Source organism: Lycorma delicatula, chromosome 9 (assembly GCF_047948215.1).
Source record: "Lycorma delicatula isolate Av1 chromosome 9, ASM4794821v1, whole genome shotgun sequence".
Lineage (NCBI taxonomy): Eukaryota > Metazoa > Arthropoda > Insecta > Hemiptera > Fulgoridae > Lycorma > Lycorma delicatula.
The window spans coordinates 120,150,136-120,170,715 of record NC_134463.1 but is presented as its reverse complement, the minus strand read 5'-3'; the positions used below and the strand labels follow the sequence as shown (position 1 = coordinate 120,170,715).

Genomic DNA, 20,580 nt, shown 5'->3' with positions numbered 1-20,580 from the left:
GACACTCAGGGAATTATGATAAGAGGACCATAGAATGGAAGGCTATAGAAGATTACATTAAGAAAGTGAATGACGATTACATGCATCAGAGGAAGCTCGACAGCGAATCCAATGCCGAGTGGTGCCGGACCAGACAGGCCTGCGGCTGAGTGCTTAGAGGGCCTCACAAGCGTGCAGGGGTCATCTTTGCACAATGAGGTTGCGAGCATTCTGCATACTGGCATCTGATGGCTGTATACTTCCCCTGTCAGAGGTAATCTCCAAGAGCAGTTCCAGAAAGAGGAAGGGGGAAAAAAGGGCTTGGGCGGATGAATGTGTCCAGATCTCTGACAAAACATGGCAGGGTTTCTTTCAAGACTGGTTTCAAAAGATGGAGTAGCATATAATGTGTGATGTAAATTATTTTGAAAAATTATAAAAAATATAGTCATATTGCAAAACTTTTCTAGTGTCATTGTACTTAACTGCTACCGTGGGAAATTCTCTCCTTCAGGTTGGCAAACCTGTCATACATGGCCACCTAGTAATGTACACACTCCATTGTTGTCTGTAAGTTGTCGCATTGTAGTATCTTTGATTATGTGTGAGTTAGTACATTATAAAATGAAGAGGAAAATTGATGTTGCCGCCAACTGTGAAATACTTGGAGTCATAAATTTTTTAAACCATCAAAACATTAAGCCGACTGAAATTCATAGGCATTTGGTTGATGTGTATGGTGATAATGTAATGAATGAAAGAAACATCAGAAAATGGTGTCATCCTCAATCACCAACAAAGGTCAAGCCACAGCCATTTGAATGCAAATTGATGGCCACAGTCTTTTGGGATCAGTTTGGCATACTGTTGATTGATTTCATGCCACGTGGAACGACTATAAAGTTTAAGAGAAATAAAAAATATTTATAAAGTTTTCAGAATAAATTTTTGTACAGTGAAACAGTCTTTACTTAGAGATAACCTCTCATATATAGTAATTTTGGGGCACTCGGTATTATTAATTTTTGTCCCATTATCTTGTGCCCAATTGGCATGTATGAGTATTGAAGCTGAATGTTTGTACATAGATGTGGTGTGTAATCAATTCATTTTTGAAGGTCTGTCTTTTCTCCAATCACATTTAAAATCCTTTTTCTAAACCACTGGCAGCTTGTTGTGGTTATTCTTGAAGAATATCTAAAAAGTAAAAGTTGCAGAGTGAATTGCATGTGTATTTATTATACTTTAAAACAAAAAACTTTTTTTTTAATAAAAAATCTGTTGTGTTTATTGATATGTTTATATTATTTTAGTTTTGATGTAACAAAATAGAAGTTTTACAGAAGGTAAAAACTAAAGGGAAGACAAAGGATGGCAAAAGTTCTTCTATCTTCATGAGAGTCAACTAGTTAAAAATTAAATCATGAATTTAAAACAATTCCTGTCTTAAATGAAATATATTAATATTAAATAAAATAAATATAATAGTGTTTAAAAAATGTGCAAGTCAATAAATTTAGAATGTTGTTTAAAATTTTAATTGTATTTTTTCTGTTTGTGTTTTTTATAGATTGTGAATGATTATGTTGCAATGAAACTCTTTCCACACACACATGTTTCTTGAGTCAACATTGGTAATAAATATTTTGTTATTATTACTATTATTATAAAAAATAATATTACATTCCATATACATCCAGGTAGATTGTATTGTTTGATGGATAATAATTTTTTAAAGTTACCAAATTATAATATAAAGAGTTATAAAAAACAAAGTTTTTTTGTATTTCCATTATTAATAATAATTATTGTTAACATTAATTATGTATCATATTATATATGTAATTATTATTATTGTATTTATTTATGATATGAAAAGGCTGATTTCATTATAATTTAATATAACTATTGTGCCTAATATTTATATTATTATTATCATTTTTTTAAAAGTAGTTAAAGAATATTATTGTAATACTTAATTTCTTATTACTATTATTATTATTATTTGATAACTAATTTTTGGAAGTGTTTAACATTTTATTAAGTATAGTTTAATTGAAATTCGGTAATTCTATTAGCCAATACTTAAAACTAGCAAATAGTCAACATTATATAAAGCTAGTCGATTTGCAAGTAATCATATTTTTAATTAAAATTAATGATTATATAATATTTTAGAAAATTTTTTCCTTTTGATGAATTATGTACGTTGAGTTGCAGAAATCGTATAAAGCAGTGTTTCTCAACATTTTTAAGCCCAAAGATCGGTAAAATGTCAAAAAAATTCTACAGACCACTAAGTTATAAAGCCTAATTTTTTTTACCTGTGTGGGTATTGCCAACAATTGGCTCAGACTGCATAATTTATAATCTAATAAATCCAAAGGCATGTTTCAAATACATATAAAAAAGAATTAAATTGGAAGTAAACTGTTAAATGTAAATCATCATTGAACAAACATTTTATCTTTATTAAAAAAATAAATCAGATTATATAATTATGCTACTTACTTTTAGTGAGATGGTTGAGTGTGTTGGCCCTTTGGACAGTTCCTGGATATCTTACCAATTTAATTATTATTTATTTTGTTCAAGTAATTTTTAATCTAAGTCTGCCTATGACATCTGTCCCATCATCACTGACCACCTGTAGTCCATGACCACAGTTATAAAGTATAAAGTTGTACAACATAATGGTTTATCTGTTCATTTACATTTGTGATTCTGCAGAAGTACACTAAAATTTGTTTCAAATCTTGGTTAGCTTAGGATTTTTCAGATAAATTTATTTAGTAAACAGTGTAAAAAAAAAGTAACTATTATCCATTAATTACTTTATTAATAAATTACATTAAATTCCAAGTTAATGGAATTTTACAAAAATTAACAAATTTACAGTTATGAACAGAGCAGAAATTGATTGAATGACACTTACATGTGCATTTTTTATCCGGGTATCTACAGTTTTTTTTTAATTAACATTTTATTTATTTACATCATTAATAATAAATTTAATAATTTTATTTCCCTCAATAATCACTAGATCCTGCTTACTGTATTTTAAGAATAATTCATCTCATATTTAAATAAGAAAAAAAGAATTAAATTCTATTACAAATCTAGTTTGCTTAGTTGTAGCACCGCTGCAAAATTCCTTACTTTGTAACAGCATCACTGATTTAGTCATCACTGGCATTCACCTTTGCCATTTTGGTCACCGTGACTTACTACAGTGTCAGTTGATCACCAGTGTGTGTGACTGACCACAACATACGCCTGAAGTGAGTTTGGGTGTCATTCACATAATTTGAAGAAAAACTTAATGCATTTATTGATTTATATTCAAAACAACAGAAATCATAAATGTTGTTTTGGTTACTGGTTGTAATCATTAATAGATAACTACTGTGATGCTCGTTAAGTTAGAGATAATAATGAAATAATTAAAATCATTACTAAATAGAAATACAATACCCTTGAATTGAAGGTATGTACAGAAATACATATCTTTGAAATGACTGAATTTTTTTTAATAATTTTTTATTTATATTATGAATAAGAAAGTGTTAGTGTATTAAATATTGGTGATTTTTTGTAAAATATTGTATACTTTATGCAATATTTTTCATTATCATAGGAGATTTTGTTTCATTTATGTATTAACTGCTAGGGTAGTCTAGAAAGTAAAATCCATTTTTGTTTTATAACAAATTTATTGTATTAATATATGCATCATAATCTGCTTTTTTAAGCTATTTTTCCACATAATCACCTCCTAAGTTTGACAAATCTTGGCACTAGTTTTTGTGTGCCACTGTCAAAAAATTCTGCCACCAGCCAGTCCGTTAAGCTGCTCATGAATAGCTGTCTTGATGTGTCATCGTCACTTTCGCAGTGGTTTCCACCAAAAAACTCTCAATTTTGTAAACAGGTGGAAATTGCAAGTTGGAGCAACTTCTTGACTGTACGGCATACAATCAAAAAAAATTCTATCTGAAACCTTTGAGATGTTCACAAGTTTTTTTGTTCAGCCTGTGGACGTGCATTGTCATGAAGAAAACACACTCCATTAATCTAAATGCTGTTGATTTTGAATTGTGTGATGAAGTTTCATAAAAATTTCCAAATATGAGTCATGGTTATTATGAACAGTTACGATTACAACAAAAATGTGCTACTTTTATTTTCAGATTAACATCTGAAACAGTTTAAATAATAGAGATGTAAGGTTTGTTGCTTATATATGTATTATATGTGTTGAATTGAATAGCCACCTCTAGTATGCCTATACTGGGTAATTGAGAGGGCCATCTAATATTGCTTTTTTTTTTTTTAATTAAAACTTTATAATTAGTAAAGTATTTTTTAAAAGTTCCATTGTTCTTCCCTCTCTTACTATATGCGCCATTTTATCATCCTTCTGGAATCAGATATTTATGTCTACTTTCATAGTTGTTAGTGTAAAGTTCCAAAGTATTGCCGTGTTCTGTTTACCATTTTAGATTGTTTTATTATTTACCATAAATAATCACTTTCTTGTAAAAAAAATCTTGTCTAATGATTACTTGCAAAAAAAAGTTGTTTAATAGCAGTTAGTAAATTATTTTTTGGGTAGTATAAATAAATTAGTGAAAATTATGACTCGACAGTCAGTTGTTTCTGGTAGCACCTAACAAAATGTATATTAGAAAATCATTTACATTAAGCATGTTCATAGTACTGAATATAATATTGTACGTGAATGTTTGGAATGATCTCAGCACTGCTATGTAGTTTTGTGTGTCGAAGTTTTCATTTCAGTATCAGTTTAAAAGGTAACGTTAGATTAATTACATACTGTTTTTCTTTCTGCTACTTCCCATGGATTTTCACCTTGTTGAATTTATGAAATATTCCTTATTCTCACAGTATGATTTAGCGTGTAAATAAACACTGAGCGATAGATCTTTATTCGTCATAAAATATTTGTTTAATTTTTAAGTTTTGTATGTAATTGGTAAAGAAAATTGACAGTATTTAATTGCAGAATCTATACTGCTTTATCTATCATGCTGAATCATATTTTACCTGTTACTCTGTTTAGCAAATTTAATTAGTTAAAAAAAAAGTTGATTTTTTTTTTAATTTGTTTTTAAAACCATATATATATTTGAAACACACAGGCGATTTGAAATTTGTTTACAATACGTAGTTTTAGCTACTGCCACTAGTGTTGTAGCATCATAATTGAAATATTAAAACTATCAAAAAATATAACTTGAAATAATACTATTTACAAAGAAAAATAAACTAAAAGTTTAGTTTTTTGTATCTAAGGTGTATGTATCGAACATAAAATATGTAAAAAGCTTCACTTACTTTAAAAAGACAAGTTCTAAAAAGACAAGTGCTTTAAAAACTTTACAGTGCATGAGCTAGTTTTCAACTTGTTCAAGCTTTTACAGAATATAAAGATATTTCTAAAACTTCAGACCGTGCAGAATCTTGATTTTGAGTGAAAGTTAGCATCAACTTGGGTTAAGGTTTATAATTTTTACTCAAAATAAAGAGTTCTATGTTCAATTTAATTCTCTTTGTTGTGTATAATCCTTTAAATCAACAAAATATATTTTCAAATTAATTGTTTTGTGGAAAAAAAATATTAACAGACATTTTATGATACTTAACTTTAATAATATGTTGCCCATTTTATCATACATCACATTTTTGTTTATAAATTCGTAATTAATTTTTTTATTAGTTCTCAAGAAATCTTGCATTATTTTGCAAGTTTAAAAATTATGATTTCTTATTTTTAACATTTATTTTTCATGCCCGGTTAAGGAATATATTTTTAATTATTATTTTTTATTTTTAAATTCAGTTATGTATAAGTTTAGCTCTTTTTATATAAAACTTGTCATTTACAGCTGTTTATCTGGTATATTTTATAAGTTTTTTAAATTGAATTTATACTTAGATTAATAATTTAATTACATTAAATTATTTTTCTTCTGATATTTATACTAAAATAATATCATTCAAGTCATCAGATCTTTGAAATTTTTCCATAAAATATTAAAAGTTTAATTTCTTTTTGTTTCCATAATTTAAAATTCATTCTTTTTGTAATTTTTATTTAGATAAAAGTAACGAAATGTAACAATAATACTCTCATTTAGAGTAACTCTTACTCTCAGGAATGGTCGACCTGCATATGTAAAGACTACACCTCATTTACATGTCATACATATCATCATCATCTCAATGGGCCATGGGGAGGAAGGGTGCTTATTGTTCATTAGTTGTACAGATTACAACAATGTACACATTCAAAATAAACAAAAATAATTTAGAAAATTATAAATTTATTAGAATTTCTGAACTGAACATAAGTATAAATCTGTACTGAAAAATTGTTTTATATTGGAAAGTAACCAAGTTGGACTCCTCTTTTGTTTTTTCTTGTTATTTTGTTAATTGAAGAGTTTGTGATTAAAAATATAACAATCGAGTACTTTGTTTCACGTAACTTTTATTTGTGTAATTTTTACAATTCTAGTTTTCAAAGTGTCAAATCTGGCTTTTCAGAAAATGGATGCTTATGTTAGACTCATTTGTTTTATGATATGAAAAGAAGGAATAAGTTATTCCGTACCAAATGAAAATATTGAAATATAGTGGTCCCTGGTTTTAACGTCATTGGTTATACTGCACTTTTGAATATAACATGGGTTGAAGTATGTGCCCACATACTTAAATGATTTATTTTTAATTTGTTTTTAAAACATATTTTTGAAACACATAGGCAAGTTGAAATTTGTTTACAATATGTAGTTTTAGCTACTATAATACAGAACTAAATTTTATAAATACTTTTTTTAACATTCTGCAATAAATCTTGACCTTATCGTTTAATTTTATCTCCGTTTATAAATTAACTGTGCAGTTGTATATTTTAGATTGATGTGAGTTATTCTTGGAAGTTGTTTATCAGAATTTGTTACATTTTTATCTTAATTGCTGCATTTCCTTACGTCTAATAATTTACATTGGAAGTAATAATTGTTCGTTACTGTTTATGTGTGTTACTTTACTACAGTACAGTGTATATTAGATCAGTTTGGTTTATTTAAGTAAGAGTTTATCATTGTGTTTTGTGTGAAAGTTGCATGTAGAATTTGTGAGTAAAAGGAAATTTTTTTGTGAGAATGGTAACCACTAAACATAAGTCATATTCTGTAAGGGGAAATTAGAAGTAATCGATAAAGAAAAACACAGTTTCAAAAGCATAGTTAAAGAAAGAACTTGGAATTCCAGAAGGCACAATATGGGAGGGGGTGGATGATGGAAGAAACTAAGTTACATTCCTTTCTAGACAAAGTTGAAGGCACAGCCGGTCTCGAAAGAAAAAAAAGCAGACTTCGAAAACCGTTGTTATTGATGATCGCTTTTACGCAAGGTTTGTCCAGAAAAGGAATGAAGGAGGTCTAGTTGCTAGATCAATTCTGAAAATTCAGGCAGCTAAGTATTTTGTAGACTTAAAACTTGAGGATGAGTCTCAAGCTATGGATGGTTGGTTGTGGTGCTAACAAAAAAAGCACAGGACCAGGGAGATAACATCAAGTGGAGAGTCTAAGTCCACTGATTCCGAAAAAGCACAAAAACATTTCTGTTGCAATTAAAATCACTAATAGAAGTGGGTAATACTGACAAACAGTTATATAATTGCAATGAAACCACATTATATTATAAAATGCTACTGAATATAACTCTTGACTTAAAATCAGTTCCAAGTAAAGCAGGATTAAAACTAAGTAAAAATCGTGTCATTCTTTTATTTTGTATAAATAAAACAGGAATGCATAAACTAGCTCCTCTCTGCATCAGGAAAAGTAAAAATTCCTGATATTTTAAACATGTTAACCTTATGCGATTACCAATCAAATACACAAGTAGCTGCCATCCATGGGTGACAAGTAGTTTGTTTACAAAATGGTTCCATGAGTTCTTTGTTCCAGTCATATGAGATCATTTAAAAGAGAGAAATATGGAGGACAGTAAACCATCATTATTGTTAGACAACTGCTCTGCTCGCCTTCCTGCTGAATTCCTAACATCAAAAGATGGGAAAATTAAGGTTCTTTGTTTACCTAAAAATACTATGGCATTGATCCAGCCACTCAGTAGAGGGATAATTCAAGCTTTCAAAGTGAATTATAGGCATGAGCTAATTTTAAGTCTACTTTCTTTCAATAATGACATTACAGAATTAAAAAAAAAAAATTACTTTGAAAGAGATGGCTTTTAATATCGGTTTGGCTTGGAATTCTGTAACGAAATTTTAAATACAGAAATGTTGGAAAAACTGCACTTTATATTTGGATACAGATGACAATTTTAACAAAGCAAATCAAAAATCATTGATTCTTGATTTTCAACAACATTTGTTTATGTTGATTTCAACATCTTGTGATTTGATAGAGGTTAAAAAATTCTCACAGAGCCTGATCTCACAGGTGAACAATTGGATCAGCAGGTAGAGATCAACAAAAGAGAACCTGTACTTCATGAAATGACCGACAAAGAAATTATTCAGATTGTCACTAGAGAAAATGACCCTGATTTAACTGAAGATGCCAACGAAGAAGATAAAGAACAGCTGACACAGAACCCAACAGCACAGGAAGCAATAAGCAGGTTAGAGGTTGTAATTGTTATTAGAGGTTGTTGTTATTCAGCCCATCAGACTTCTCCAGTTAGCGTTGATTTAATCTATACTTTTACAATAAAAAATATGGTCACGTAAAACAACAAAAAATCATTGACTTTTTAAAAATTAATTTTTTACAGAATTACATATAAATGTTTATTTAACATAGTTTTTCTTTTATTTACGCAAATTATTTTATTAAAACTATATTTAGATTAAAAACTATTTTTTATTCTAATACAGTATTGTATAATGTGTTGTGTTTATTTAAATAATGAGTCATAAAAAAATTCATAAAAGTTGGCAAACTTTTTGTGCAGTATTTTCTCTAGCTGCTGTAATACAGTATTGCATATAAATTCACCATAGTTTTTAAGTTGTATGCAGTTGTTTTAAGGGGTTTCTAACCATAATATGATGGTGTTCTGTGTTCCACTACATATGTATTAGTGCAAGGTAGATTTTGTAGTACAGTATGTACAAAAATTGCTACCTTCATTTATACCACGATAGGTGATATAATGCTGGTCAGTAAATGTCCCACTACACTTGTGTTATAACCAGGGACCACTGCATTAATAATGTTAATATTTTAACATTATTTGATAAATTTTTAAAAATTGAAAATATACTTGTACTTTTTATTTTATTATTAGTTTATTTTCTTAAAGTTTTTTTTTTTTTTAATTTAGAATTATATAAAAATATATAAATTATAATAATATAATAATAAATAAAAAGGTAATTTAGATCTACATACTTAAATGAAAAATGAATTTAAATCTAGTTATTCGAATTTTAAAACATATCTCTTAATTTGAGACATATCTTTTAAATTCATTTAAAAATATTTTACATTTTAATGGAATAACATTGAAATATCCATTAAAGTGGTTTTAAAAATATTCTTTGTAAAATTTTACAGTGTTATTATGCTCTTTAAAAAAATTATCCAGTATGTAATAACAAAATTAAAAACAAAGTCAAATAAAAAAATGAATTAAAAGCAGTGAAAATAAAAAACATCTAAAATTGTTAAATGTCAACAAAAATTTCCATCTTATAAGACAAATAAACAAAAAGAAAGATTAAAATTGCAAATCTTAAAACAATTTAATTTGTTAATCTAATCTTAAAAAAAAGCTATTCATGCTAACAATCAACAAGGACTGTCATTGACATTGTCTAGATCATCTATTTCTGCCTTTCTGTTGAATTTTACTTCTTCTTTCCTAAGGACTTGAGTCATTTGGATAACTCCTTCAACAAAATTTCCAAAAATTAAATCTTAGCTGCAAAAATATTTTCTACTTCAATCTTTGAAGAAATCAAAGGTAAAAAAATAGCATCCAGCATAAAGAAGAGGAGTTATCCAAATGACTCAAATATTTTTGCAGCTAAGATTTAATTTTTGGAAATTTTGTTGAATTTCTATTTATTTATCAAGGGTACTGGCTTGTGTCAAATGGAATATCATAGGAAAATGAAAAAAAGACAAAAAAAGTGCCTGTGTCACTTCTTCATTAAGTAGACCTAAAGCTTGCTACATCTAGTTTAAGTTTACAGTAGATGTAGATGAACTTTAGTACCTATACTATACCTATATTTCCTATACTTAAAATACATATACCTGTACTTTCTATACCACTAGGATTCCCCTGAGTTTATAGTGTGTTTATTGATGTCAAATTCTTTTTAGACTTGAATTGGTATATTTCCTTTTCAGCTCTAGTTGTTTTGCATTCACAGGTGTATACACATCAGTGAAGCAATCTTCCCAATATTAAGATTTTTTATAATGACAGTGCTACCAACATACAGAATCAGGACTATGACATATTCAGGATACTGTGCATCAGCACAGTGTAATGGAGTGTTATTCTATCATTCAGTGTTTTCTTACCGCTTCATAAATTCATTACTAGTCATTTCCTGGTGAAAGTCACTCAAATTTTTTATTCAAAAACTAGCAATCCATTTTCTAAACAAAAACACCACCTTACTGCCAATTTGAATTACCATTTAACATCATCTTTTATTTGTGGGTGATTTTAATACAGTAATTAAACATTCTAAAAAAGCCCTCTATTTCACCGATATCCACCCATATTTCATCTAGATAAACAGTTTTATTTTATTTAAAAAAATTAAAAACCAGTTGATTTTAAAACATTAGAAAGGTTGTTCTTTGAAATTTGATAAGTAACTTCCGCTATAATATTTTTTTCTGTATGGATATTTATAATTAAAGAAAGTAAACGCATTTGAAAAAATGCTTTTAAATGGTTTTCCTGTTTATTTTTTTTATGAACATAGAAATACATGAAGTATCACTCATTTTTATTTAAAAACTTAATGCTGTTACTTAAAATGGAAGTGTACTTAAACACACTGCTAAAAATATCGTTCAATATTTTAGAAAACTATTATATACTGTTATACTATTTCAGAAAATTTAATTTACAGTTACATAAGAATGAACGACTGTTGATTTTGAAATCAGAATGGTATGATACACTGAAATAAAAGAAATGAAACGAAGTGACATTGCAGAATAATTCAGTATGTAGAAATTCACAGACTAATAACTGGATGAGTCATTGGCTATTTTAATGACTATTATTTTAATATTCATTTGTTATTATACTTTGGCCTAAATATAAATTTCAATACTATCTACAAGTAATATTATGATTATTAGATTATTATTACTTGTATATTAATTAATATTATTATACTTGTAAAAGGTTATTCAATTGTGTTTAAAAATTATTATTTTTAAATTTAAAAATATTTTTAATAAATGTTGAAACTTATAGCATATAATAAATTTCTTTTTAACAGATTTAGTTATTTTAGTTAACTTATTTTGTTAGTGAATTAGTTTAATTGATATAATGTATGATTAGCATTGTAACCATAAAAGCCCTTATTTCATTAACATCATATTAAATTGTTTGTTTGTAAAAATTTTTATAAGGGAGAAGATTTAAAAAATCAAAATTATTGTATATAAAAAAAAGTGAATGTTAGTGTCACAAATACGGATAACATTGCTTTGTGATAAACAATGTGCAATCACTTTTCAATCACTGTGCATGTGTTTTTAAATACTGTGTGTGCTAACGTCTATTCTGATTTGTTGACGGTTGTAGCAATCTTATATGTTGAATTGGCTTTAGCTGTTCAGTTATGGTATAACTATTAAGTAGTAGTAATTATTGATTATCGAGCATATTAGTACTGCAATGTGAAAACATATTTAATAATTATAATCATAGTTATTGATATTAAAGTGCATGTAGTTATATATTTCTAACTGAGAAAAAAATTCCTTAAAATTTAATACACTTTATGTAAATGTGTGTTCATGTACGTAAAGGACTGAATTTATTAGTATTATAAATATTCTTTTCTTTAATCCATTTTATGTTTTAATGTGTTTTGTGTGCAGTAATATCTCAGATCATCAAAGAAAGGGTCAATGATCACATTCCATTAGTCAAATTTTATGTAAGTTAAGATATTTGTTTTCAGTTATGTTTGTAAGTTTAGTATTGCATTAAAGAAAGTAACATTATTCACAGTAGTGTAGTTTTGTATGAATTTTATTTTTTTTTAATTTATCATTTTTAAGTTAATTTGAACATTTTTCTTTTTAGTAAACTATGCTGTAGTAATATTGCACTAACATGTAATGTATTGCACCCTAACTATTCCTTATCTGAGTTAGTGTTTAATATTTTGTATTGAAGTATAAAAAAATTAGTTCTTTATTAATTTTTTTTTTATAAAAATTAATAATGAAGTAATTTTATTAGTTTTAATAGTAATCATTTTTAACTATCTGGTATCCCTTTCTCCATTAAATACTGCTTGAAAAATCAATTTAAATTTAAATTTATTATCTAAGTTAAATGCCATTTATTTGTAGTAAATTTTTTTTATAGATTTGTTTTCTTAAAATCTCCTTTGAATTTCTTTCATAAATTAGGAAATTATAAAAGTACGATAGATATTCAATATGTTATCAAAACCTTGATATTTAGTGCATAGGATTCTTATTATCCAAATTAATAATAACCCTGCAATAATGAGAATTAAAAATGTTTTATTGGTATTTGCCATATAAGGTTTTGACTGTATGAAGAAATGATATTCCTCTCTAAAGCATATTTTACACATTATATCATTTTAACAGACACTGGATAAGTCATTTTGTCATGTGTCTAATAGCGATAAAATCTATATTGAATTATTCACACAGTCCATCAATATCAAAAATATGTTCATGTCAGCTTGTGAGAAACGGTCTTGTCAATGTAGGACAAATTTGTCTGCACCAAATCCAGTTCACAGAGTGGCCTGTGCTGTTTATATAGTATAACTGTACCAAGCTCATTGTGTTCTGATCAATCCAGCAGTTGGTGTATTCATTCCCATTTTTACATTTAATGTACGTTAGTTATAATTAATAAGTGTAATTAATTTCACATTGATAATGGAGTTGTAAATCAACAAAGATTTACCTATTATATTAGTTGAACAAAGACCTGTAATATAAGTTTAGAAGAGTATAAGGATAAAAATAAAACTCAAGCAGTATGGAAAGAGATACATTTCTTTTTTTTAAAATTTCAATGAACCGGAAGAAAAACAGCGGCAGGAATTAGATAAGTGTTATGTTATACTAAAAATGCACTAATATTTTGCCAGACGGTATTTTTTTATTCTATTCAAATTAAATTATAATAAAATTGTTATAAATTAATTAATCAATTAATTGTTATAAATTAATTATTTTTAAATTGTTTAAATTATAAAACATTGACTATAAAGATAATTAATTGCACTCAATAAAAATGAATAACCATGTATATAATAAATATTAAAAAATTATAAGTTCATTTATATATCTCAAGTATATGTATTACAGAATTGTTCTTTTTGGTACATAAAGATACAGATTACAGTCGGTATTATTTAATTGAAATTAAGTACGATTACAAATATTCTAAACAATACCTGTTTAAGAGTTTAGTTTATTATTTACAAGAGCTGTTTTTTTCAACCTTTGATAGGCTATAAAAAAAAAGACACATTGACAGAACAAAATGAGTTTATTACTAAAAGTAACATAGTATAACTTACTTTTCTACATAACAAAAACAATAGAGGCAGTTGACATATTGTGACACCAGCTTTCCGATGTTCTTTTCAAAGAAGTTTGCTGTCAGTGATGTAGGTACGTCTTGACAGCCTTCTGAAGTTCTTCATTGGTGGTGAAGTGTTGTCTGCCCAATCATGCCTTCAATTCTCAAAAAAGGTGAAAATCACTAGGCGCTAGGTCTGGACTACACGGAGTCACAGTCTTTGCCATATGACAAATGTCCACATATATGAATCTATATTCAGAATCCACAACAGTTAATAGCACAAATTAATAATAATCTTTGTAATTAAATCAACTTTCCAGAGGTTTTTTTTTATTCTTTATGATTGCCTTTGACAGCATCAAAACAATGAGAAAAATCATCTTTTCCTTTGAAACTGTTGGCTGTTTCTACCCAGTTGGCCGTCGATAGTGGTGGCATTACCTTTTCCTTTAAAACAGTACTTATTGTACAACAGAATCTCTTATTATGATACTAACTGTAGGTATTCCAACTCTGTAACTATAGTGTAACAACCAGAAAGTGAGAATTAACTCTAGAGTTTATAATTTCAAAGACCTTAATGTTTACGATTTCATGAAACATATGTACACTTTTTTTAAATTATATATACAGTAATTATAATTTAATAATAGATTACATTGTATTAGGAAAAATATTATTCTATTAATTATATAAAATTATTCAAATAAATAATGTAAAAATGTAATTTTACATTTTACTGTTAAAATTTTATGTAAAAATTATTAAAATTATTTTATGTAAAATTTTGCTCGTAAAATTTCTAAATTTTAATTTTGCCTAAAATACGGATCTTAAACAATTTATATTTTCAAGTTAATAATTTAAATATGTTCCGATTGAAAAATGTTAAGCGATTTAAAATCCTTTCTCATCTCAAACAGATAGCAGATCTTTGAGCCATATTAATGGTGTACCTCATCTTCATTTCTTCTCAAGGCACACTAGTTTTCATTTAGCACTAATAGCTTATAAAAACTCCTTACAGACATCTCTAAGTGATTGGAAAACATTTGCTCCTTATTCTTCAGCTCTTCAAAAGTATTTTAATTGTCCCTGTAGTGTTCCTTTCTCAGAGCATAGGATATACCCGATATTGTTTGTTTTGCCGTTTCTGCTGACAACAATACTATATAAAACCACTGCAGTGTAAGGATCCATTTTTACATAGGAAAATTATTTTAGGAACCAAAACCGGGGATCCCCAACACAACTCTGATGGACACGTCAGATTGACATATATGTTAATATGACGAAATGTGTGAACAGAGAAGTCTCTACCCATCAAAAACATGGTCTGTCAAAATGATAGAAAGTGTGAACTAAACCTAGATACAAGAAGAATATAAAAATAAATTTTACAAATATAAAATAGTATTTTACAGTAATAAAAATATATATATATTCAGTAGATTTGTGATTTTTTCCAAAATTATAAATCTTAAGATTATATACAATATTGCAAAAACTTAATGCAAATTTTATCAATTTTTTGACAAGAACAACAACACTTTAGGTATAGTCATTTACTTGTAATGCTAATTCAAAATTAGCATTAAAATGAATTAGCATTAAACAAAAGTAATTCAAAATAGTGTGGGCCATTTTCAAATAATGCTAAATTAACTTTGGGTTATTGCAATTTACCTTTATTTGAAGTGTTACAAATATGCTATTTTATTTAAACATGTGAATAATGCTGTTTATGCTTGAGTATTGTAATGTTTTATTTAAATATATGTTTATTATTATTAATATTTAATCACAATAAGTAATACAAGTTCTTTCTTGTATGAACTGTAATTTGCAGTAAATAGTTGGTCAAAAGTGTTGGAGTTTATACGGTTTACATAGTTTATATTTCTGTTCTTGGGTCAACTCTATCAATAATATGGGTGGATGCTTTCACCCATATTTCAGAGTTTAAATACCCTTTGACTGCGTAATGTGTTTTCCCCAGATTATTGTGCCATATATATCATCAAAAGAAAAAATATCCATAGTAGATATTTTTGATGGTGTTGAAATGAAAGGTACTTTCTAGAGCCTTTAAACTTAGATTATACAGGGCAGAATTACATCTGACTGTGACTTATCAACATGAAGGGTGGACACTTTCTAAAAGACAGGAAAATAAACTAAATAGTATTTGAGAATAGAGTGCTGGGAAGAATTTTTGTACCTGTGAAGGATCGAACAATAAGGGAGTGGAGAGTGAGAATGAATAGGGAGTCAGATGAAATGTACAATGGTGTTGAAATTGTGAGGATGAATGAGGCAAGATGAGCGGATAATGCGGTCAGAGCAGAGGAGGACAGTATAGTTTCAGAACAGGTGAGATGTAGAAGAGAAAAACTAGACAGATATGGTGTGATGATGTCAGGGAGGATTTTTTGAGGACTTTGATGCAGGTGGCAAAGGAAGCTTTTGTCACAGAGATCTATCAAGACTAGGATAATTTCATGTAATAGCAGATATTTAAACAAAATTGAGCATTTTTTGTATTTCTCAAACAGCTCTGTATGTTCTGTCGATCTTATACTATTTTGAATAATTGCATTAAGAAATTTTGTTGTTTCTGGTAGTTGTAGACGATCACCTGATTTAAGAGTAAGGGAGTACAGGACTCTTGGTTCTATTTTTGTAAGGTGAGAATGAACATTAATTTTTTTGTAATTTTTTCTCTTTTGTTACAACTAGTTTATCACAAAAATCGCTGAAAACCAACAAGCCATGCTATTAAGCAGGTCTTTGTTCAGAGCTTTAACAAGAACTGTGATATTGTCTGTAGATGAAAATACATATGAATTTATATTAATCAAAAGGTTATTATATAAGGAATAAAAATGGCCTGATTTTGGATTTGAGGTATTCCAAAGGGAATTTACAATCAGTTTGAAAAGTGTAATGACTATTCTTGCATATTATTTTAATTTGGTGAAACCAGAGAGTGAAATTTTAAACACTTAACACCATAAAATATCTACTTTTCTAGTAGAGTCATGCTTAACATAAAAAAAAGTCATACATTGCAGAAATCGACAGCATCCTCTAACCTATCCAGGGTGTTTGCTACTTTTGTAATCCTGTTGAAAAAAGGCATCATTTGTAGATTTACTTCTGAATCTAATTAAATTTCATTCAACCATTTGTTCTTTTCAAAAAGCTTACTACCTGATTCGATGTGAACAGTAATCCTGAACATCATATTAAAGCCTATACCTTACTTCATACCTACTATACCTTACTTCATATTGGACCTTTACTTCTGTAAAGGTCCAATATGATTGATGAGTGATGAAGTTTATTCAATTTTCTTGAAGATTGTTTGAACACTAACAATCGCTTTTAACTATCTTCTAAAAATATAGGATTTAAGTGCAATTTTTGGAATAGTCCACTCCACCCTTGTATCTTATAAAGTTTATCCACGCAAACCAGGAGGGTTCTTAGGGATAGAATAGCGTCATTTTTTTAATACTGCGAATTGATGGTTATAACTTGCATTTTCTTTCTGACTTCCAGATTCTTGTTATTATATGTATAAGTGGTTTTTTCGGTTCAATAAATGTAATACAACCTTTTTCATAAAATTTATTGGTAAGTGAATGTACTTCATGATGATTGAGACGAGCTTCCGAAAACTTTAAAATTTTTATTTTCAAGAAAACATTTGCTGTATTTTATTTATATACTTGTTATCTACACATCCAATAACAATAAAGAAACTGCTGTTGGTAGAATTCATTTCTGTTGTATACCTTATGCCTACACTTCCCATAATCAGATAGCGTTACCGTTATATAAAGTTAAATTGATAACCGGTATAACAAATAAGAGGTTAAACTGGAATCGGTTTTTATTATACCATTTTTAATGGTCTTTATAATATTGTTCTGTTATTATGCATACATTAAAAGTATATTTGTTTATACTAGTTTAATATGATTTATTAAGTAAAAAGAGATTCTGAGAGGCAAGTTTTTGTAATTCAATGGCTTACTATATTGCTAATACATCCATAGAGAAATAAAGAAGATAAAATTCCACGATATAATATTTTGTATTTTCTATAAAATTACTTATGTGTATAGTAATTCAGTCTATTAAAAATCTCAAAACTATTCACAATTTTAACAAGTCATACTATTAATTTTCTAATTTTTTTGCATGTTGTTGTATTTATCTATTATTACTAATTTTTTTTTACTGGCCATCTAGTTATTGTGGTCAGCATGCTTACTTCTTAATCAGTCTTAATTCTTAATCAATTAAATATGAATAATTTGTTTAGCTTTTTTTCCCATTACTGTTAAAAGAATATAAATTGTTGTATTGGGCATCAGCCTTTCGTTTTAATTGTTAAAGGTATCAGCCTTTAATAATTAAAAAAACTTCCTTTACTATATTGATGTGTTGATATTTTTTTGCTGTCTTAAAAAAAAATTGATAAAATAAGATTTTGTAGAAATTTTTTATAATTAATATTGTAGGATTAAATTGGTAAATAGTCTCCTCTTTCATCTACAAGTTTCTGAGTTTGAATCCATTTTTTATATACCAAAACAATTTATTATTCATTTTCAAACAAAGAGAAAAAAATGGGGGATTAGCATAGATGTAATCCGGCTTCAGGTGGTAGTTACTGGAGTGAATAAATAAATAAATTGCTTTTTTTTTTTATTGCATGTATATATTATAATGTTACATTCTGTTTTTAATATTTCTCGGTTTCAGTTTATTTTACATAAATAATAGAAAATAAATTCTTTCACTTAGTTGTTTGGAATTATAGTTAATTAGTTAAAATTATTCAGAATATATTATGATAATTAAATTAAGTGTATTGGGATCAATTTATTTAATATTTAACATCAGCTTAAGAATGTATTAACTTAATATTTTATTGTTAATGAGATATATAATATATAATATGTATAATAATTGTTATGTCTAAAAATAATTGGTTGTAACTTAAACTATTTCTATATGTGATCTATTAAAGCTTTTACATTCTATTAATAATATTTATACATTTTTAACTCTTTTTCTGTTTTTCCTACTTGTGTGATTTTAACAATTCTCTGGAAATACATTTTTTGTATCTGTAAAAAGCAAAGTGGGTACTTAATTTTTTTTAATTTAATTTTCTTTTTTATTAAAAAAATAAATTGATGGTTCCTTGCATGTTAATAAGGAGTAATTATATAATTCATAAGAAATATATTAATTCTTACAAAATCTAGTTTACAAGATAACCATTTATTTGATGATATTCTATTCTGAATTTCTGCTATTGTCGATACTAAATTCTTTCTACTAGAAAGTAGACTTAAACATTTTCCACCATCTACTCTCCTTAAATAAAACATCACGATTTAATTTCAGTTACTTAAATAAAAGTTATTGTAATTTATATATTTTAACTTTGTATAATCCAGTAGCTTATCTCCGATTGAAATAATGCAGTATATATGAATGAGATCTCAGTACTTAATTAAAATAATAATAATAATAATAGCAGAGATTCAGTATGTTTAAATAATTAATGAACATTAAGCTTTGGTAAAATTGAATAAAAATAAACAGCATTCTATAATTGTCCTGATAGCATATAATTGTTTATCCTAATAGCATAAATGACCTGTTAAAGTTACTGGGTTAAAAGTATCAAAAAATATTGATCTAAGTGTAAGTTATTAAAAAATTGTAGCTTAGCCGTACATGAATACTAAAATATATCCATTGTCTATAAATTACCTCAGTTTCATAACCTTGTTTATACTCCACATTGTGTTTTTTGTGTAAAATATGAGGTAGCTTCAAAAGGTTACTTGTGTAAATTTATTTTACAAAAGTAGGTGTATTAAAAGGTTTTAGGTTTTACACTGCACTTTCATGTAAAATGTTCATTAGCACCCTTGTATTATTTTTTTATGAAGTTGATCTTAAAAGAGAAGATAAGTAAAAATTAGCTTGTCTAGTTTGGGGAGTATGGTAGATGGTCCAGTGACATTATATTGTACTTTTTGACTAGCATGGATTAATATTACGGCAAAATTATAAAAGATTCTCTTCTGACAAATATAATAGATTTTCTAATCAATATTCCATCTCCTGAAATTTCTTTAAAAGACTTCCTTCTGTCGTAAAAAAGTATGTTCAATATTTTTATTATTTGTTGTAGTGGATGGAGATAAGTATATTCATTAACATACCCTCACAGAGAAGCTTGTATATTTGATGTTACTGTACATCATATACTTTTATAAGTAAAATTATTTCTATTGGTGATTTATAACCAAAATTTAATATTTGTTTGGTCTTCAGTAATGTTTTAAATTGTGATACATGTTACACAACTGTTACTATTTTCAGAGAGGAAACAACTTGATGTCACCTTATTGTCATATGAATGTTGTAATTTAATAAAACAACTGTTTCCTGGCCACAATTAAATTAATTACCGATTCCAGAAACTGTTTAAAGCTACTTCATACTTGATAGTAGTAGTAGCAGATATGCTTCCTTACTTTATTCTCAGGGTAAAAAGTTTATTCACTATTTATCTTTACAGAAGGAAAAAAATCCTTCATATTACCTCATACTTTGAATTTATATAATGCAATAACTTTTTAAAATATAATTTTGTTACAAAAGTGATTAGAATAATGTTCATTAAGTACTTAATAGGCAATGTTTGAAATATAATTG

The 20,580-nt window shown here is 27.3% G+C and overlaps 1 protein-coding gene across 4 annotated transcripts in view; it reads left to right on the top strand.

Moving 5' to 3' along the window:
- Nucleotides 1–20,580, top strand: part of LOC142329952 (uncharacterized) — a 111,639-nt gene that overhangs the window by 72,958 nt on the left and 18,101 nt on the right. The window contains exons 7-9 of one of the 4 annotated variants that reach the window (XR_012757637.1): nt 1,550–1,613; nt 12,126–12,184; nt 17,392–18,047. Coding sequence is in view for 2 of the 4 variants with exons in the window: in XM_075374932.1 (XP_075231047.1) it covers nt 1,550–1,603 (54 nt within the window). In the remaining 2 variants the exon portion in view is untranslated. Of the gene's footprint in view, nt 1–1,292; nt 1,414–1,549; nt 1,614–12,125; nt 12,261–17,391; nt 18,048–20,580 lie in introns of those variants that run through there. The other 3 variants (XR_012757636.1, XM_075374932.1, XM_075374933.1) reach the window with 3 other exon arrangements.